The sequence below is a fragment of the Apium graveolens genome, unplaced genomic scaffold (genome assembly GCF_009905375.1).
Source record: "Apium graveolens cultivar Ventura unplaced genomic scaffold, ASM990537v1 ctg1452, whole genome shotgun sequence".
Classification (NCBI taxonomy): domain Eukaryota; kingdom Viridiplantae; phylum Streptophyta; class Magnoliopsida; order Apiales; family Apiaceae; genus Apium; species Apium graveolens.
In genome coordinates, this window is record NW_027417243.1 from 9,113 (window position 1) to 31,676 (window position 22,564).

Below are 22,564 nucleotides of genomic sequence, written 5' to 3' on the forward strand. Positions count from 1 at the left end.
TACTTTTACACCGATCATCGGGTGTTTGTCTCCAGACATGCTACCTTCTTGGAAAAGGAGTTTATCCTTGAAGGAAACAGTGGAAGCAAAATTGAACTTGATGAAGTTCAAGAAGCACAAACTACTACGGATCAAGTGAAAACACCTGTTCAGACTGAACAACCTTCTGTGGAACAGCCCATTCGTAGGACAGGGAGAGTGTATCACCAACCTGAGAGGTATTATGGCCTTGTCATTAAGAATGACAATGAGTTGTCAATCATTGATGATGACGACCCTGTGACCTATAATGAGGCTATGAGTAGTGTTGACTCAGAAAAATGGCATAGTGCCATAAAATCCGAAATGAAATCTTTGTATACCAACCAAGTATGGACTCTGGTTGAGGCGCCTGAAGGTGTTAAGCCTATTGGGTACAAGTGGGTATACAAAAGAAAGATTGGAGCAGATGGACAGGTGGAGACCTATAAGGCCAGGCTCGTGGCAAAAGGATTCAAACAAAGGCAAGGGATTGACTTTGATGAAACTTTTTTCGCCTGTAGCCCTGTTAAAATCAATTCGGATTTTGCTTGCGATTGCTGCTTACTACGACTATGAGATCTGGCAAATGGACGTGAAAACAGCCTTCCTCAATGGGGAACACAGCCAGAGGGTTTTCTTTCCAAGGGAAATGAACACCTAGTGTGTAAGCTGTTGCGAACCATATATTGTTTAAGGCAAGCTTCTCGTATATGGAACATCCGTTTTGATGAGACAATCAAAGAGTTTGGTTTTTCAAAAATATAGATGAACCATGTGTCTACAAGAAGGTTAGTGGGAGCGCGATAACATTTCTTGTATTGTATGTGGATGACATACTTCTTATAGGAAATGATATACCGATACTACAATCAGTCAAAGTATGGCTATCAACCCTTAGATCTTCCCGAAAGATCTATAGAGATAGATCTAGAAGAATGATAGGTCTTACCCAGGGTACATACATCCAGAAAGTGCTTAAAAGATTTAGCATGGAAAACTCCAAAAGAGGTCTCATACCGATGAGCCATGGAGTGTCCCTTTCCGAAAAAATGTCTCCTAAGACACCTGAAGAAAGAGAGCGTATGAGTAAGATTCCTTATGCTTCAGCAATAGGATCTATCATGTACGCGATATTGTGTACAAGGCCTGATGTTGCTTATTCACTTAGTGTGACGAGCAGATATCAGTCCAATCCAGGTGAAGACCACTGGAAAGCAGTGAAAAACATCCTTAAGTACTTGCGAAGGACTCAGGACATTTTTCTTGTTTTTGGTGGTGAACCTGAGTTGAAAATAGAGGAGATGTCAACGTCGAGAGAGTTGACACACATAACAACGTAGCAGACCCACTCACAAAGCCACTTTCTCAGAGTCACTTTGATCGTCATAAAGACAAGACGGGTATTAGATACCAGAGTGATTGGCTTTAGTACAAGTGGGAGATTGAAAGAGATATGTCCTAAGTCCAATCATGTATGAGGATTTAGGAATAACTTTTATGTAATCTGTTTTGATTTCATTGATATTAATAAAAGATTTGTTTTGTTTTTATTGCGGGCTCTATCTATTTAAATGTTTAAATAAGATATACCACAGTTTAGAGTAAAGATTTTTACGGATTGTGATGAGATCATAATAATGAGACCTAAAAGATGATAACTCTAAACTTAAATAGTTCCTGGTCATAGGATTACTAACTGGTAATTAATAATCCGTAAAGATCGGTACATACTATGCTTGTTTCATTATGAAGGATGTCTGTTCTCATAGACATTTGTGTGGTGACACTATAGCTAGTATGTAGGTGCTTATTATAGAATAAGTTCACTGAACATGACTCACACAGCTGAACAACTGATGGAGTTCACTCACGTGTCAGCAGTTGTTCACATAGTGATAGTTGTACAAGTATCCTTAGACTTGAGATCATCATAGTCATCTTGTGTACACTGAACTATGTTTTGGTTTAGTTCTTAGTCTCAATGGACAATTATAAGGGCTCTACTGGGTATAGGAATTTGTACACGAAGATAGTGTATGATCAATAAAGGATCTACCCCTTCCAGTGTAGGAAGAGAATGTTCAATGCCGATCCACTTATGTTAGTTCAGGAATCTCTAGCCAGAGTGAATGAAATTAGAAAGGAGTTTCTAATTTACATTAAATAGAACTAAGCATAGTGAATGGGAAAGCAAGTGATTAAATAAGATAGGCTTGACACAAGTTCCATGCCTTGTATTTAATCGTGACATTGCAGGGTAGAAGGAATTAATTGTACGGTAACTACTCACTGAATAGGTTCTTGGTATTTTAAGCAGTGAACTCGTATTATCCGGATAGTCGCGATATGCTGAGAAGTATCCCTCATGATGTAGAATAAATATGATTAATTAATCATATTTAATAAATTTAAAAATTTATATAAATAATGATAAAATAGTTTTATTATTATTTATTTCTACTACCGGCTTAATATTGAACCTACAGGGTCACACCATAAAAGAGAATGATTTAATGGTGGAGGAATTAATTAATAATGACTGATAATTATTTATTTATGAAATAAATAATTAATTGGCAAATTTAATAATTGATTAAATGAGATTTAATTGATTATAAATTAATTAAGAAAATGTTCTTAATATTATTAATTAAAAATTTAATTTTTGGAAATTAAATCAAGAGAGAGAATTATTTCTAAAGTGTTTAGAAAAATTATTAATAATTAAAAGGTGTTTTAATTATTAATGAGAACAATAAAGGGTTAATAATAACAATATTTTATGGGAAAATTTTCAGCTGAAAATCTTGCCTATAAATATACTATTATAAACCCTATTTTTGCCTCAACCTAAAATTTTTACAGAAACCCTAATTCTCTCCACCTCCTCCTTCTCCATTACATCGTTTTCTTGGTGGATACCGGTGGAGTGCTTCACATTTAAGTAGCAGCTGCCAAGGATCTCCGTTCATCGTTCTTGGATCGCTATTATAGACCTCCATCTTTTCATTAACGTAAAGCTTCTTAAGGTAAACACACTGAACTACGAATTAAGTATTATTTTTCGCATGGATCCTGCGGAGGGTTTCGTTTTTTTTTAAGATTAAATTTACGTTTTCGCTGCATTTATGTGCTAAAAACCCTTCAGGGGTTAGGGGCCACAAATCAAAAGAAAAATGATAAAAATTTTCCAAGTGTCAAGAACCAAAAGGCCTACCCAAACACAACCCCAGGGACTTGTATCCAACAACACCCCGGGGTTAGGGGCCACAAATCAAAGGAAAAATGATAAAAAAATTCCAAGTGTCAAGAACCAAAATGCCTACCCAAACACAACCCCGGGGACTTGTATCCAACATCACCCCGGGGTTAGGGGCCCACAAATCAAAGGAAAAATGATAAAAAAATTCCAAGTATCAAGAACCAAAAGGCCTACCCAAACACAACCCCGGGGACTTGTATCCAACAACACCCCGGGGTCAGGGGCCACAAATCAAAGGAAAAATGATAAAAATTTTCCAACTGTCAATAACCAAAAGGCCTACCCAAACACAACCCCGGGGACTCGTATCCAACATCACCCCGGGGTTAGGGGCCACAAATCAAAGGAGTGATAAAAAATTTCCAAGATAACTACTCCCCCATCCGGGAAAACCCGCATAAGGGATTGGGAGGAAAATGATAGGCCAGAAGTAACCAAGCCCAAATAAAGGAACAGAATCCCAAAAGAGATAACATCCCAGGCCCAAGCCGGGGTGGTCCCCGGTGCCACGTGGCACAGGACAAAAGAGTCAACTGTCTCATGTTACCCAAAATGGAACAGTTGCATCCCAGCCGTCCATTGGTAAAGATCCCAAGACAACTCTGATGGAGAAAGGACACCTGACCACACAGTCCATCCGAACCGTCCAATCAATCACCAACCAAGAATGATCAAAGGCCAGGATGAAAAGGTACAAACCCCAAAAACCCTAAATCTTGGGACCTATAAAAGGCCCCAAAAGAGGGTTTTAGGGGTTGAAAAACATTTGACTGCTACACACCTATACACACACCATCACACATATTTTGAATAGCTCCTTCTTCCCTCTTCTTCTTCTTCTTCTTCAAGAAAACTCATTTCTTACTCTCACACCGGAGTTGCCGCGGGAAACAACCCCCCTCCGGGTCTGTTTTTAGGTTAACCTCGCTCCAACCGCTACGGAAGTTGGGCCCAACTCACGTGAGAAAGGAGAAGACCCGGGAAGAAACAGAGTTATCAAGTATATTATTTTTTTGGTTTAAAATAAATGTTTAATTTTGAATATAGACAGTGGTATTCGAATCTAAAATTTTTTACTGTTTATATTTTTAGTACTAAAATCAAACGATTATATAATCATTTGATTAAAAAGATCTAACAGTTGTAGTTAATAGAGATATTAAAAAGAGAGTATAACTAAACCAAGAGGTTGAACAAAATTACCGGTTGTTATAATTTAGATTAGGTAGTATATATAATAATATAAATATTTGTTGTTGGCGAAATTTGAACCTGATAACTTTAATTGTACATAAATAATAATATAAATGTTTGTTGTTAGTGAGATTCGAATCCTGAGTAGTGTATTCTTTTAATATTTAGATCGAATGGTCATGATCATTTGATTAAGAAGAACCGACGGTCGTGATCGAAAGAATAACCAAACTAACCAAAATTGAGGTATACAAAATTATACCCTACTAATATAGTATAGTATATGTACTAAGAGTATCCGATAAGCTTTGGTTATTAAGCATGTTGCTCCATATTTAAATTTAAGTAATCTTCATGTAGTCAAGAAATGTACCCATGCTCGAGATGTTGATAGAATAAATTTGACCTATAATAATAAAAGACAAGTAAAACAATCAAAAATATTTATAAATTTATATATTAATGCATTTTATATGTACTTTAACATTATAATTATAAAATATAATTTTTTTTTAATGTAGCCCGTATACAAGTAACTGATATTATATACTTAATACAAATATTTAATAATTTCTTAAAAGTATCTATATAGTTCAATTACGAAGCGGCTTAATGTCCTACTTTTTAAGAGAATCAGTTGCGTCACATAAAATTCAGTATCGAGAGATGAGTGAGGGTATCAATTCTGAAAATGGGACACTTTGCTCACTATCCATTTTTCTTACGAATAAAAAATAAATTTGAGGATATCAAATTTTTATATCAAGTTAATTTATTACTCCCTCCTTTTTAGAATACATATTCACTTTTAAAAAATTACACATATTAAGAAAAATGAATGTTAATAACTTAATTGCATTAATGGACTATAATATATGAAATTGATTTTGCAAATATAAATAATGAATATATGAAGTAGAGTTCTTTTTAAATTAAAAATTTATATTCAAAATTTAAGTGAAAAAATAATTAAAAAATATATTTTAAAAACGAACATGTATTTTAAAATAAAATATATTTAATTTTTTTACAAATATGAGAATTAAAAGAGCGCACAGATTCGTGAGTTTGAATGTTTTGTGGTGGTTGTCGCCTTTGTTAAGCAAAAAATCAAATATAAATTTGAGAAATTGAATTCATAATGAAAAGAACAGTCTGGGAAGTCGTAAACCTTATCGACACAGAAATCCCCGTAAGCTAACTTTTCATTTTAAAAGACTGCTGTTGCATTGATTCCTGTAAAACAACAGAAATATATTATTTAAAAAAATACTATTTCTAGAATTTTGTGCCGATTAATAATTTGATTTTAAATTACTAATTCGTCATCCCTCAGCAGTGCATGATGATGTGCTAAACTTTCTTATCTTGGGGGACTATTTGGAGCATTGTCACCCCTCACCTACCTACATAATTGACTTAAAATATTTCACTTTTTTTTTCTACAATTTTCACCCGGTTATTAATTTAATCCAGATCCCGGTTATTAATTTAATCCAGATCCTATTGCAATTGCAACCCCTAAATGTAGACTTGTGGTGTAGTGTTGCGCATGTGCTGTCAGTGCTGATGTGGGAGGGAGTCGAGTCACGAGTTAATAAACACAATTAATAATTGGACTAATTGTAATACAAAACTCGCAACATAATCGACGACCCTCAGATAAATAAGAACATGGGCAACATAATCTATGTTAATAATTGAACTCAATTTCATAAATTATTAATAATGGATTAAATCTTCAATAAAAAATTTTGAGACTTTTAAACTTTAGAAATTCTAGTTCAATTTTTTGATAAATACGTCTTATATATAATTTTATAAATAAATATATGTTCTAAAAATTCTACGTGAATTATACACTTATAACCCTTAGTCTTAGGTTAATTTTTAATTTTCTCTCCCTCTCTAATTAATCAAAAAATATTTTTGGGCAATTTTAAAATGAAATTTTACTTAATTGCATTTAGCCGAAAAGGAAATTATGGTCATTAATTTGAAATAAAAAAGAAAAAGAGATGATAAAAATGAAAAGGATATATTTAGAATCTGGAATGTTGTTCAGGTCTCAACAACATATCTGCATTGTCACCTACATAAATACACACATGGCATATTCTCCAAGGTGTCCCCACTTACAAACCCCAAGAAAAAGCAAACAGATGAAGAGCAGCTAAGCAATAATCAGTTAAGTGTTGTTTTGCCAAGTTAAAGCTTCACGGACTCAACTATCCATCTTGTGATCACTCCTTTACCCACATCCTATATCTTCTCCAACCAGACTTCAACTTTTTCTTGTTTTTTGTTGTTGCTCTGGAGTATTTGCTAGCTGCATGTAAGTACACGCATATGTAAATGGATAGATCAGTGTTATCAGTAGGGCCTGGAATGGATCTGCCTATCATGCATGATAGTGATAAGTATGAACTTGTTAAAGATATCGGGTCGGGTAATTTTGGAGTGGCTAGGTTGATGAGAGATAAGTTGAGTAATGAGCTTGTTGCTGTCAAGTATATTGAGAGAGGTGACAAGGTTAGTGTTTTCTTATCCTATCCTCCTTTTTAATTACTAGCTTCATTTTTTAATTTATGATCCGTTTATTATTGTGTGTGTGTATAATTTTTTAGTGTGTTTGTGTGTTAAAATTTGTAAAGGGAGCGCAATGAAATAGCTAAGTGGTAAGAGCTTATCCACATTTTGATACTCGTTCACAACGAAATTATCTGAAAACATACTAAAAATTAAGTTACAAGCTATATTCAAAATAGAATTGGAATAACATTCAATTGGAAATTAGATTTGGCATGTTGAATACTGTGATTTTTTCCTAGAATAATGTGGGTTTGCGTTGCGGCTGATAAAAATGAGGATGATGTTTTTATTAGTTCCTTTTCTGTTTTTGTTTTAATGGAAGAATCTGATATTGAAGTTAATTTCAGGTAGGGTACAAATTATCATTTGTAGATTCTGGAAGTGACTTCTGCATTAGCTTTATATAAAACGAAGTTATGAATGTATGAAATGGTTAATTTTTGTATTTATCCTTTTTTTACTATTCAAGTTTATCAACTTCTTATTTGAATATTTACAAATGTGGGATTGGAGTTTTTAGTATGTTTGTGTTCAAGTTGGAATCTTTTTCACTGTATATTAGTCTTGGCCGTTTATGTTGATGATGTTTTATTTTTGCATTCAATATGTTTGTGTTCGAAGCTGAAATCTTTTTAGTTTTTAGTGTTAAGTTAATTTTGGCCGATAAAGATTCGGGTGATTTTTCTATCTTTTCCCTTGCTTAATGTGGGTTCGTAGGTTTTAGTATGATTATTTAATGTGATGTTTTCAGTTTTGCAGTTTAAAGATTCTAAAGATTTTTCTTGCTTAATTTAAGTAAAAGAGTTTGAATCTGATTATCGGATAGTGTTTACGATTTTTGGTTTGTAGCATTAGGAAGTGATTTTGCGTATCATCTTCATTTATGATGGAGTTGTGTATGTTATGTAAAAGAACAAGGTTAGAGATACTTGGATGTTATTTTTCAGCTTTCCCTACTACGCTCAGTTGTCTACCTGTTTTGAACAAGTATTTTTATGTTAAAAATGAGCTGAATAATAATATTAGTAAATAACACACTATCATATTACATATGTTAGAAAATTAGTCATTCAGCTGCGTGATCAAGAGTCCAAATGTGTGAAGCCAGTATTCAACACAGTGGCGTAATACTGCTACTGCAGAACTACATATAATAATATTAAGTCACGTTTCTAATGAGATCTTCAGAAATTGGTTTTCCCTCCTCGGGGCATCTTCCACAAAATGGTTAAGTTGCGGCTATACAAGGAACCATCAATAAGATAGACATGAGAATTTATTGGGTACGCATGTGGAAATTGGAATGCAATAGTTAATATCATGCGTTTGGGACTAGACTGGAGATGGGTCAGCTGAAGCTACTAAGCGTGAAACTACAAAGAATAAGAATCACTAATTGATACTTCAGGAACGTGTGTTTGGTTTAACAGTTGCATTTATATCTTTGTTGAACTCCACATACATTTGTATGTGTTGTAAAAGTTGATGTTGGAGCAGCTTGATGTGTTCATGTTTGATTCAGTTTTACTTGATGTGAATATCAGATAGATGAAAATGTTTCGCGTGAAATAATCAACCATAGATCGCTGAGGCATCCCAATATCGTTAGATTTAAAGAGGTAATCCTTTTTTCATACTCTGCATAAGTTATAATGTTCTTCTCCAAAAAAAGAATGAAAGACACTTGTTTTAATGCAAAGGAACATTTTCCAGGTTGATTTAACCCCAACCCATTTGGCTATTGTGATGGAATATGCATCTGGAGGAGAGCTTTTTGAGCGGATATGCAATGCAGGAAGGTTCAGCGAGGATGAGGTTCCAACTTAAAGCAAATTTTTTTGTTGTCAAAGATGTCCCCTGTTCTTTTATAGTAGTAAATTTACTCTTTAAATGTGCGGCAGGCACGTTTCTTTTTCCAACAACTTATATCTGGAGTCAGCTACTGTCATTCAATGGTATGTAAGAAATTACGTTGATAAAGCTTGAAGATAATACATTCATTGAGGTAATTAGGCTCAATATACAATTATTTCAAATTTGAAGCAAGTGTGTCACCGTGACTTGAAACTGGAAAATACATTACTGGATGGTAGCCCAGCACCTCGGTTGAAAATTTGTGATTTTGGATATTCTAAGGTATCATTTTTTCTCTTTCTTGTGTTCCAGTTTTGAGTTTCATTTGCAATTCATTTAATAGATTTCTTGGTTAGAATGAACCTGACTGTTCCGATGGACAATGGTATGACTAATTAGACAGAAGAGAGAATAAGAGAATTGGAAAATAGTACTAAATGGTTTTTGCTCTATCTCTGGCATTGTGTAAGCCTTCTGTATATCTCATCAGATTTCTAATCGGTGACTATATATTTATTAAATGTGGAGGCATGTTTTAGGTACTCTCTTTCTTCATATTGTTCGATTGTTTGTCTATAACTAGTTTATTTTTCTTTCACTACTTAGTCCTCAGTGTTGCATTCACAACCAAAGTCAACTGTTGGAACACCTGCATATATTGCTCCTGAAGTATTACTCAAGAAAGAATATGATGGCAAGGTAAATCAAGTCATTAATCCAACTTAACTCTCACCTTCTCATTGTGCATCATGTGACGGTTATTTTACATTATTATAAACTTCTGAATGTCAGTGTCAGTGTCAGTATCACTGTATGATTATCACATAAGCGGCAAGCCAGTAGTCTATAACAATTTTTTTCCCATTTGTAATTACAAATTGTGTTTGAGTGACCTCTGTTTGACATTGGCCTACACGTAAAAGCGAAAGCTTGATTTTCTGTTTCTACAATATATATATTACTTCGGTTTTGGTACCACCATCCTCATGTTAAAAATGCTGTGCACTTGGGGTACAATATTAATGTTATGCTTATATTTCCATGAATACATCAGCTTGCAGATGTATGGTCATGCGGTGTAACATTATATGTCATGCTGGTGGGTGCATATCCTTTTGAGGATCCCGAGGAACCTAAGAATTTCCGCAAGACAATACATGTAACTATTCACATCTTATATGCACTAGATGGTGTTGACTGATACGGTGATACTCTTCTAAATGCTTATCTTTTGACTCATGCAGCGGATCTTGAATGTCCAATACTCGATTCCAGATTATGTTCATATATCTGTCGAGTGCCGCCATCTAATTTCGAGGATCTTTGTAGCTGACTCAGCTAAGGTAGTCAGTTCTCTGATACCTATGTGTACTGACAAAATTTGTCTTCTCAGTTTTAGGCTGGTGAAACTATTTTTATTATTCTGCCTCCTAACTAAGTTCAGGAAATATATCTACTCACTTTTTCTCTTTGGGGTTGTAAGCTTTGTCTCTCTGAGGTGTAGACAGTGTATTTTTCTTTATTATGTTGTTTAACCAGTTCCTGCCATTTTGAATGGGAAGGGGGAGGGGGCATATGCTGCTATTTTTAGATTTGCTTGACCTGGAAAACTCTAGGGCCTTGTTTGTTTACTGGGACCTTGATCTGGGGACTATTCTAATTTTGAACTATTTCTAGCATGTTTAGTCCTTTAAAACAATATAAAAAGAGTATTTCCGGGACTAATTTCAGGAATCAAGCATGGTGAAGTGAGTGTAAATTAGAATTAGTCCCTAGATTATAGTTCCGACTAAACAGGCATGGCTTTGGTTCTTTAAAAAGAAAATGTGTTGAAGCTTCTTCATCTAATCTAATTATGAACGCTTGTGCCACTATAAAAATCTTAATATCTTATCATGATTTTATTGAAACAGAAGGTAGACTTACTAATACAGTTCTGTTTCCTCAATTGAGACAGAGGATAACCATGGACGAAATTAAAAACCATGAGTGGTTTCTGAAGAACCTCCCAGCAGACCTCATCGATGAAAACAAATTGGACCAGTATAAGGAGCCTGAGCAACCCATGCAGAGCGTTGATGAGATAATGCAGATAATTGCAGAGGCCACCATACCCGCAGCTGGGGGCAACAATCTTAATCAGTATTTAACAGGTAGCCTGGACATGGATGATGACATGGATGAGGATCTAGAGAGTGACCCAGACCTTGATCTCGAAAGCAGTGGAGAAATAGTTTATGCTATGTGATTTTAAGACCAGTCCCGGAATACGTTACAAGTCAAGAGAACATGCAGTTTCTGTTGCAAAAAGTATATGGTCTTTCACTCAGTCAGATATGGGAAAAGGCTCCCTTTAGCAAGCTTAGGTAGATCTTAATATCTAAATTCTTCACATGTTAGGCCGTCCAATCGTGTCACTTCTCGTATACAACTTTCTCTAACGAACAAGTTCTTTAAAATTCTGTTGTTGGCACATTCAATATTTTGTAAGCTGTAAGCACTGTGTACTCAATTTGTAATGTAAAATGATGGAACCTAATACATTTGAAGTGTCTACTATTTCTGGTCCTCCGTTTACTGTGTTCATACTTGCTAATAACAAAAAGGTATGTTTACATATTTAATCTTCGCTAGAGTTCTCAGTTAGATACGTAGTTTCATTATCATGCCCTTCACCGGTGATGTGAAGCATTGTGTGTTCATTTACTTGGTATAATAATTCCCTTCTGTTCGCTTGCTTGTTTGATGAGAGAATGCGCCATAAAGTTTCTATTATTGATAATTGTTATCTGCAGTGCAGGTACATTCGTTGTCGAACTTGTTCTAATGCACGTTAGGGGGGTAAAAAAAACAAGATTAATTCAATAATAGAAACTGATTTTAATAATCACATCATCTATATATTCTACTGAAATCATTGTACATATAATCATCTACCTTGAGTAACCCACATAAACTCGTTCCAGAATCAAGAAGAGTTCAGTTTACGCCAGTAGAGTAGATACGATCTTTACACAAATCTATTCAGCAGTTCCGTCATAATGAACCACATAGGTGCTTGCATTAAGATTGATCGGCAGATTCATCCCTTCGGTAAATGTGATTCACTTGAATCTACAGCAAATGCTTAAAATGTAACTGAAAGTCTGAAAGCAACAGTTATTAGTATAATGTAAAAGCTAGAAACGGCCAACCAATAATATAACTTAGGTTCTTGTTTGGCCAACATTTCCATAGAATATTTGAATTACCCTTCCAAATATGGATGGAATCATGCCTCACTGATGGGTGATCTCAGCTCTCAGCATGGTGCCTTCTTAATCCTCAGCTTTCAACACATCTGGGAGTAGAAATTCAACTTGCAACTGGTATGGCTAAGCCTAAAAAACACACTCATTAATAGTATCCATTAGCAGACTCAGTACTGACGAGTTATAGAATTTTGTTCACGGAATAAGTTGTGGATCTATATTTTAAGAATTTTAAGAATGTACTGATCTACGTAGAAATTAGTACATAACATCTGTTGATTTTCAATGTCGAAGATTTGGCAGGATAATCTTAAAATATTATGTAAAAACTCTTCTTTTGTATACAATCAAATAAACAGACAGAGAGCGTCGACTACAATCTACAAATTGTTTGAACCAAGTAAATAACGAATAGTATCACTATTATTTTACAAGGAATTCAACATTATCCTGCAAGTTTCCATTCAATCAAAGTTGCTAGATCGTAAAAATGCCGAAACAAAAAGAAACCAGAAGCAAAAGTAAAAACAAATAAAAAAATAACAAGTAATCAACAATGCAAATTGTTATTACTTATACCTATTACGGAAATACTAATGCAATAGAATGAGAAAATAACTGAACAGAAACAGAAAAAGTTTGAGACTCGTGTTGTATTCCTTAAATTATTGTTCCAATCTTCTTTACTTTCGACTGCCTCTAGCATATCTGTGGCGGCGGCGGTAGCTAGCCCTGAAGTGAATACAGGGATAGAGATTTGTCTAGTATCCGTATGTAAAAACAGTTTAGGATTCTTTATCTCACTTTTGAATATAACAAACCAAGCTTACTGACTAAAGATAATTTAATATCGAGAAAAATTTTCTTCCCAAACTCTGATAATCAGTTCGCTATTACCAGCCAACATATGCCTTTCATTTGCAGTGATGATTATTAATTTATTTTTCAGAATTATGATTCTATGAAATATAAATACACTGTTTTATACATCGTAAACACCACATAAACAGGGCTCATGGGAGCATAGTCTTGACCATTTTGTAAACTCCATAAAAGTACCGCGAAGTTAGGATCTGCTAAAGCCTATAAAGTGCCTAGTTAATTTAAAATAAAAAATGAGTGACTATTCTTTCCTCATTTTAGCATAAAGATGGATACCTTGCTGGATATCGTGGTGGCCTGGCTTCAGCTTTTAGTTTCTTCGCCATCTTCTTACTGGTTTTCTCTACTAATTCACTTGCTGCTTGAGTTTGATCACCTCCTTATCCTGCAGCAAGTGTTCAATGTTTAAGATAATAGAAACCTAACATATACTAGTGAAGTTTCACTTCAACAGAAGGACTTTACCTTAACATAAACTCCAGCACTATAAAACTCAAGTCTGCTATTTTTGTGCTTGATGTTTATCCAGGGAAGACTAGCATGAAAAAATATACAACAATATGAGCACAATCGGGTAGAATCTGCGAACATATTGGCATGCTGTACCCTAAATCAAGACCTTTGGTTTATCTATTATGATAATTTCAAGCCAGGAAATAAGGCTTAAGAATGACAATATTGCTGATTATAAGTTGCAAGTGAATTTCTAATGAGTTAAAAAAAGGTGGAGACAAGTGTGCAAGCATACCACAAAATTGCAAATGTCTGACCCAAGGTCCCGTAAATCACACAATACATCATGTGTTATGCTCTTTGCAGCAGCTAATTTTGAATCAAGCATTAATATCTGAAAATAACTCAAGATTGAAAAACATGTTAATAAAATGTCAACATAAAGAACGCAGCAATACATGTCATGTTGAGATATATACCCTACCTCCTGTCTATTTACACCCAAGGATTCAAGCTCCACAATGTGAGGTCTACCAGCAGAAGGCTTGTCATTCTTTGCAGGCTATATATGTCAAATCAAACAAATATAACATCAGGTTTAAGTACATTGAACTGTTGTCAAAATTTTAAAAAATAAGATAAAATTCAGAACTTTTACGTCAGCTACTCTCTTCTCACACAAATCTATTCTATTAAGTATGTCATGATCTACCTTTTGCTTGTAATCACAAGCATGTACTCCAGAATGTCGGCTTAGCTCAGATACGCAAGTTTTGCATTGGCCTCTCTGTTGATAAATCAGAAAACTCAAAGCTTAGTTTCTTTAATTACTTAATGAACAGCTATAGAATAAATTTTTTTATTAATTTATAACCACTAGATTATAAAAAACTGTAATAACCTCTCTATCTTTAGCAGCTATCTCTTTCTCAAGATTTTGCATGTGGTGGAGAGCTTCTTGAAGCCTTTTTCCATTCTCATCACAAGAACCTTGCATGTCCTCCAATGATTTTTGATATTCCTGTTCAAGCTTAGCAATCTTAGATGACAGTCTCATATTTGCTTCTGTCACTCCTTCAGTTTCTTTTTTCAAAGTATCGTCTACATCCTTCAGTAGCGTGAGATCTTTCTCAAAATCCTCTTTTACCTTTTTTATATCTGAAATTTCGGAGTTTTTTTTGTTGAGTTCTGTTTTTGCTTCTTCAATTACATTCAGAAGACCAGTAACCTCATTTACCTTGTCAAGCAAGATCCAGTCTCTTAACTCAGCATCTAAACATGCAAGTATCAGGTCTTCTTTAACTTTTTCTAAAGCAGCAGAAGATCTTGTATACTCTGTTTGCAATCTAAATTTATCAAAAGCCATTTGTTCTAGTTCTGATGCCAAAACAAGAACCTCAATCTCTATGGATTCAGTAAGCTGGATATCTTTATTCTTCAATGCGTTTAGATACTTACAGTTCATCTCAGACAATCTGCTTACAACTACAAAAGCAGCAGTGGCACACATTGATGCGTTCCTTCGCTCTTCCTCCTCAAGCTTCAATTTGTTCTCCAACTCTGCTATGATCAATACTTTCTCACTCAGTTCTGATGTCAAAAGAAAGACCTCTTTCTCCTTTTCCCTGCAATCTTGTTGGTGTTCTTGAGTTATAACCAAAGCTGCTCCTCTCAAGGATCTCAACATGCTCTCCATTTCACTTCTCCTGGTTGTTGCTTCCTCCAAATAGCAAGTGAGCTGTTCAATTATGAACTCCTATTCAGATATTCTCTTTTTCATCCTGCTTAGTTGTTCAGATATCCAATTTCTTTTCTGAGGTAATGAACCGGAGATAGAATCAATCTGATCGGTGGCATCTTCAAGAGCCTTTTGCCCACAAGAAAGAGAAACTTCAATCTCGGTTGTCCCTAATTCCAGCATTTCAGACAATGCTTTATATTGTTTATCTTTTTCGTCAAGTTTTTCAACTAAACCTATATTGTTTTGAGTCGCAACTTCCAGCTTTGCATGTAACTCATTGTGCTCATTTTTCAAAGTAATCAACTCTCCTTCCGTCTCCATCTCTCTTAGATAACTCTTGTGGACTTGCTGCTGGAGAATGCAAAGTTCTTCTTGCAAGCAAACTATTACCTTGGCAGTTTCAGCCCTAGCCTGCCTAAGAACTTCATCCATTTCACTTTCATTATATTCATGAGATGAAAAATCACTTTGGTGCCACGTATTCAGTCTCCTTACTTCTTCAAGAAAATCATGCATCTTCATGAACTGAACTTGTAAATAAGATTCTTCAGATTTAGGAAGTCTGTAAGACGACGGATTCACTTGATTCATTTTCAACAAAGATATTTCAGTCTCTTGTCTGTGCAATTGATCCACATAGCGGTTGCTACTATTCCGAAGATCCTCCATTTCCCTAAAGGATGTAAGCTTTTCAGATTCCAAAGCTTCAATAAGTGATTTTGCTACTCTGAGCTCGTCCTTTGTGATCTCATATTGTTTGGCTACTTGTGAAGCTTTTTCTTTGGCCAACTTAAGATCCCTGTTCAAGCAGAGCGCCTTACTCTCCTGGTCATGGCGAAATGACCTCTCTTCTTGCAACATTATCTTCAGAATATCCGATTCCAGCCGCAAATTCACAACTTCTTCCGTACGCTTCAAAAAAATTTGGTGCATCTCTTCTTTCTCCTTCTGAACGGCCTTAAACAGTTGGTCATCGAGGGATGTAACATTCAAATTGGACTCCTGAAAGACAGTTCGTCAACATATGTCAGTGAAATCATAACAAATCAAAGAACACCCTATAATATTTCGCTAGGCTGTTCTTGAAGATTAGTTCTATAATAGAAGTGTAAACTCGCAAAAAAAATCTCCCATATTTATTATCTGCTAAAAACCTAAACAAACTTACTTACCAGTTCTGAAGAATCTTCCTTGTTCTGATATCCCATTTCAAGTTCCTTAATTTTGCAAGCACTGTCATTTTCTTGCCTTGTATCTTGTATGCATGCTGAACCAAATGTAAGAGACCGGGCCACGTTTTGCTTTTTAAATACAAGAAGTTCCTCCTATTTCAGAACCACTATTAGTTAGGAAATTTATATCCAAAGGCCTCTTCCTCAAGCGGCATCTCCATCACTCTCTTTACAGGATGTCAAGGGCTCAATCTTGTCAAAGAAAAGATGGGTGTGTGACTGTGTTTAATTATCAATAAAAGAAGAAGAACTTAAAACACTGAATTTACCTTTAGAAGATGAATCTGATACTTTAATGCAGTGACAGCTTCAGGTGAATCTTCATTTATGACAGCCTTCATCACGAAGAGCAGAGAAATTATCATAGGTAAAAAGGGTGAGCCTTATAGTAAAACCAAATTGAATTATATGAGAATAAAGCTTACATTGTTTTGGATTAGTTTGGCTCGCTGTGCAAACTTTAAAGTGTTCAGAGTTTCAGCAGCACAGCTATAAAAGATTGTAAAGCTTAAGAGGTTTAGCATTGCAGTAACGTATTTAGAAACCAGTCAAAGTTTTGGGACAAACCAAATAGAGGGGCTGACATTGGCAATGATCATTGTCTTTGAGTTTCCTCCCAATGAATCCTGCATTTTGTTAAAAGCAAAGATAAAAAAAATTGTCATCGAATTCAGAAATGTAGGTACAAGAAATCTTATCATGCTCACCTGTAGAAGAAATGTCAGCTTTGAATCTCTATAAGGAACATGCTTTGTCTTGGCATGTGCCACATCCCCAAGAAGCATAATAACATGACTGCGGAGAAACAGTAAACCTTAAATCAATGAGAAATACTCGTAGAAAAGAATAGAGAATATGATTACGTTACCCACTTACCCCAGTGTAGATAACGATTTGTTAATATTAGCAGCTTCCTTTAGGCGGTCTCCCTCAGCACCAGAACTTTTCTGCCTGAAATAGAACTAGTAACTTAGTGAACTAGTAACTGGTGATAATACAACCTACACAGCTCTTGCAAAAAAATTAAACTAACTCGTCTATCAATGACCATTCACAGACTCAGTTAAACTTCAAACTTGTGGACCATCAACAGTTATTCACACTTGACTACTTTGTGTAAAATTTTGGAAAATTACATTGAAGTGATAACGTTTTTCAAACAAAATTGTTTAATCCGACCATTGTAAGTGAACGAGGACATGACCTAAGAAATTGGGCATATGTTACCTTTCTGAACCGGCAAGATCAACAAGGTTCAACCTTGCAAATCGTAGATAGGGCATAGAATCCATTTCCCACCTACTCTCAATCACACATGTGAAGACACTGTGTGAACGGCTGCTTTCCCTATTCATGTTTGTTGCCGCTACTTTCCTATTTGATGAACCCTGTGTGAGAAGCAACAATAAGCAACTGAAATCACACTTCATTTGAATTAAAAAGATCTAAATTATGACATAGGGATCATAGACCTACCTGACTAAGAAGCTTTAAAATATCACCTACAGTCTGTACTTCATATTCCGAGAGGTTTTCAACATATATACCTTTTTTTGTATCCTCGCGGAGCTTTGTAGGGGGGATAAATGTAAGAGAGCAGAATCGTAAATACTTCAGTAATAAATTGCATTATTACAGAGACATCCTTACTAGCAAATTTGTGGAAGAGGGATCAAGAAGATCAGTAATTTGTTCATTGTAAATCTCTGAAAAGGAGCATTTCAAATTGTAGGCCAATCTATCATCCCTTCGGCTCTCTCTCTCCTGTAAAGAGACGATTAACGAGAACAAATGAAGTGGTTGACTGTACAGATTAACTTTCATATAAGCGGCTTACTAGATGCACGTGCAGAGACACAATAAACTTACTGCTTGTATTCTTGTAAACAAAAATTCAAATATCCGTGATGTCATTCCACGATCACAACTGGACTTGTCTCCTAGGTTATTGATGTCACCAAGCATTGTATATGTCTTCCCGCTTCCAGTCTACATATTCAATGATTCAATCACCCATACCAAAATAAGACGTGCATTACATGTGTTGAACTATATATGAACCATTTAAGACCTTCCTCTAACACCGAGAGGTTTTTGATGAGTTGGTTTCATACAAAATTAAACAGGTAGGAAAAGAAAATTTTAATTCCAAAGTTAAATAAAAGCACCAACTAAATAATATCATAGGAACAATTTATTTAGATGAGTTAATTACCTTACAAACTAAACATAAGGCAGGAAAAGGAAAATTTACTTCCGAGGTTAAAGAAAAGCACCAGCTGAAAAATGGCATAGAAACTATACATATGTGAAGATAGTCTTAAGTTGCTTCAAGCTGGAAAAATTTAGTTGGCAAAACCGCTTGATCACAAATTTTTCCTTACTCCACAAAATGAATAACAGAGGCTCTAGACACACGGCTAAAACATATGTACCCACATATTTTAACATATTTAAGAATGATTGATGTAAATTTTTGTTACTATTTCAAGTTTTCCTACATAGTTGGTTTATTATAAGATACTTCTTATGTAATTTACCATCTCAGAACTCTTCTTCTTGTTACTGTTATAGAAAATTGTACATCAAGAACTACTTCTTTGCATAATACGATCAGCTTCCAGTGTTAGTTACATAATTAATAATAATGTTCATTTCTATACCTGAACTATAGGTACAAACAAGGTTAGATTTTAGGATCAATACCTGACCATAAGCAAATATACAGCTGTTATATCCCGATAGGCAATTCTCCACCATTGGCAGACCAACAGTAGCAAAAAGTGTTTCCTGCAACATAACAATCACTCTAAAGTTTAAACAAACTTATGAAAACCATATACAACATTACTAACAAATTTTAACCTTGCCTTAGTAATATCATGGAGAAGAAAATAAAGAGGTGATGTCTTCACTAGAAAGAAAGATATGAGAATAAAGGACTTTATAGAATCAAATGGGTAGTTTACAGAATTATGAACCTAATAGCAGCTTCAATTAACAGACTAAGACTAGTAAAAATGATTAGCTATTAACTGAAGTACCTGATCAAGGGTCTCACAGGCTATATGATCAAATGTAAATCGACTTTCAGGTTTTCCAATCCAGGTAATACATTGTGCACTCTCTTGCTTCAAACACCTATTATAACCAAACATACTTTTCTCCGCACCACTGAGGGGACGAACACGTATCAATACCTGAGAACATAATTTACCACACATTTTGTTACAATTCAAACAAAACAAGGAAGAAAAATACTAATTCACAATGCAATAAACACAATCTTACTTGCACATTGTGATCCATCCAGAAGTTCGAATCTTCCTTAATAGCAAGATGAGGCACTTCAATAGTATTAACTACAGTCAATGAACTACTAGAAATCGGAACCCCTTTAGACAATGCTGCAAAATTAGCCATCCTAGCCCCTCCACTGACAGATGCAGCTCCACTTCCACCACCAGTTAAACAAAGTTTCGGGTTTGGAGGCCTAATAACACTCTTACTAGGCGTGCTTTGTGTCGATTTACTTAAATTACCTTTCCCATTAGGTCTACTCAAATCAGGAGTGATCACACTAGCAAAACCCCCAATACCATTCGTATAATATTGACTCGGATCAACCTCCAACTCAGACACATTTGAGCCAATTACATTCTTTTGACTGACCCCGTATGACTTATCAGTTAAAACCCCTTGTTTTTCTGGTGTTTTGAGTGGCAACAATGTATCTATATATCTACTTTTACAGGCCTTTAAAGGGGTTTTACAGAATTTTGTGCTCTTTAAATCCACTTCTTCATCTACAATTGTGCTATAATTCACAGGGTCATTCTCTTTTTCTTCAAGATTGGAACTTTTTCGAAAAGTTCTCTGGGAAAATTTAGAACCTCGCAACATTCTTGAAAAAAAATATATATGTAAAGATCAGATTTTAACCAAGAAAATGAGAATCTCGCAACATTCCTGAAAACAAAATGTAAACATCATATTTTTAACCAAGAAAATAAACTGGGTAGCTAAATAATTTGTTTTGAAATTCAAAAATAAAATTGAAAAGAAATTTGTACCTGAGAAAGATTAGAGAAAGAAGTGAACTTGAAGTTGATGCAGCCCTGAAATTTGTTTCCTTTTGCTTAAGAGATAGCACAAATTAAAGCTTTCTTGAACTTGGTTCAAACAGCTAGTTAGCTAGAAAAGAAAACACACACTGTGACACACACACATTGTGTATTTCTTTATATATAGATATGGCAGTTGGTGCTACTGTTGGTTCAAATTATACTGGCGCTTTCATGTTTTTTGAAAAGGAGAGAAGGCTCTTCAAGAATAAAGTTTATTTATTTTTGTTTTCTTTGCCAAATTTTATTTATTTTTGTTAATTGTCAAGAATAATAAAGTTAAAGGTAGGTAGTCGTCCTTAAATCTATGTAACACTATCAAAAAAAATTACAACAGAGAATTTATTTAAATATTAAGAAAATTTGTTGATATTGCACCATACCAATCGAATTATTAAAAATTCTTGTAAGTACACTACACATACTTATATTTGACCGATTTTGTGCATACTCCATCTTCAAAACGTGTATATCCCAATTATTGGGCATTAGATTAGATATGCTTATATCGACATACATATAATTATTCATTTTTTCAATTGGTGTTATATATTATTCACTAATTATTAATTTAAAAAGTAATGTTATATTTTACTATATCAAGCATACAAGTTTAAAGGTTTGCACTCAAGATTTGGAGTTGTAGTTATATATTATTTTAATAACTATCTTCTTACATGCCCGTTTTTATGTTAGTTCTTACAAAAGAAGTTTTAGTTTTGCACTTGACAGACTGCAATATATTAAAATTATAAACTGTATAAAGATATGTACAAGTAGTTGGGTAGAAAATCTCCATTGTCAACACCAAATATAATTTTAATTTTTGATACTCAATTCCTTAATTAAAGATTCGACTTGTTTTGCAAATGAACAGTTGGATGTTAGCCCAGACTCTGGGCTAAATATATATTTGTAATGAACAGCTAGTTAGTTGTTCTGATTATTTTATAGTTAAACTAAAGAATAGTGCGTTCCCCAAATATCTTCGTCAAAAATTTTATCAAATAATGTGACTGATACATGACTTATTTTAATTCGTGGGGTCCCATTTTATTATTAGGAAGGTTACCAATAATTCATGTGACACATCAGATTTGAAAAAAAAATTGGAATAAAAATTTGGCATCTTTAGCATTTTCCTAAACTAAAACTGTTCTAAGTTGCTACAAAGAAACTTACTATAATTCATGCTCCCCATAATCTGTAGTCTATGCAAGAGGGGATGATCGAGAAAATGAAATTAGTTAAGGGGATAAAAACAACTCAACTGAGTATAAAAATACCAGTTTTCAAATATTTTATTCCATAAATATGTAACCGAAAACATCATAAATTTGTACTCTTGATGATCAAACCTGATTACAGGAGATTGAACCTCATTTTTGTCATAAGTGTGTTTTGACAATACAATGTATCAAATTTTGAATAAGTTGAAAATTACAGAAGCACACGTGAATTTAATTACTTTCTTTACCAAAAGGACGCTTCAGTTAAAAACTTTTAGGGATTTTGAACTTTGATTCAAAAATATATGTTGGGATTTGGATATATATAAATGTTTTTGAAATTCAAATACAAAGTTGAATCCAAACAGAAAACACTGTACCCTACAATATGTGACAAAAATGTAACTCAACTCCAAAATTGGAGAACATGGTGAAGAGAATAATTGAGGGGTTATAAATGAACATGTTCATATATTCTCTTTTCTTATCATTTTAATAAAAATGCCCACCAATCACATACAGATCTACCATCAATTTTCAAATATTTATGTTCTACCAAACTAAATTTATTACCAGTAGGTGGATGTTTTTTGAAATGGATAAGGTTGTAGTACTACTATATGTAACTATTTCATTGCATGCACGTAGTAGTCTAAGTATGGCTAGACGGAAGGTGAAGATTCCAGGTATTATTGTCGGAACTCATGATATGCATGGAAGCTGTTGTAA

General features: G+C 34.4%; 1 protein-coding gene and 1 pseudogene across 1 annotated transcript; one reads left to right on the top strand and one right to left on the bottom strand.

Moving 5' to 3' along the window:
- Positions 1–6,563: 6,563 nt before the first annotated feature.
- On the top strand, positions 6,564–11,519 carry LOC141699876 (serine/threonine-protein kinase SRK2E-like). Its single transcript, XM_074503681.1, has 9 exons — positions 6,564–7,009; positions 8,614–8,688; positions 8,783–8,884; positions 8,971–9,024; positions 9,113–9,205; positions 9,530–9,622; positions 9,978–10,082; positions 10,168–10,266; positions 10,881–11,519. The coding sequence occupies exons 1-9, from the start codon at positions 6,833–6,835 to the stop codon at positions 11,169–11,171; spliced, it is 1,089 nt and encodes a 362-aa protein (XP_074359782.1). The 5' UTR covers positions 6,564–6,832; the 3' UTR covers positions 11,172–11,519.
- Positions 11,520–11,779: 260 nt separating this feature from the next.
- LOC141699875 (kinesin-like protein KIN-12D) lies at positions 11,780–20,727 on the bottom strand (annotated as a pseudogene).
- Positions 20,728–22,564: the final 1,837 nt, after the last annotated feature.

Bases quoted from the DNA above. Each gene is read 5' to 3' on its own strand.
- LOC141699876 (XM_074503681.1), top strand. From the start codon at position 6,833: ATGGATAGATCAGTGTTATCAGTAGGGCCTGGAATGGATCTGCCTATC. The intron at 8,689-8,782 runs GTAATCCTTTTT...AACATTTTCCAG, and splicing joins ATATCGTTAGATTTAAAGAG to GTTGATTTAACCCCAACCCA. The intron at 9,025-9,112 runs GTATGTAAGAAA...TCAAATTTGAAG, and splicing joins TCAGCTACTGTCATTCAATG to CAAGTGTGTCACCGTGACTT.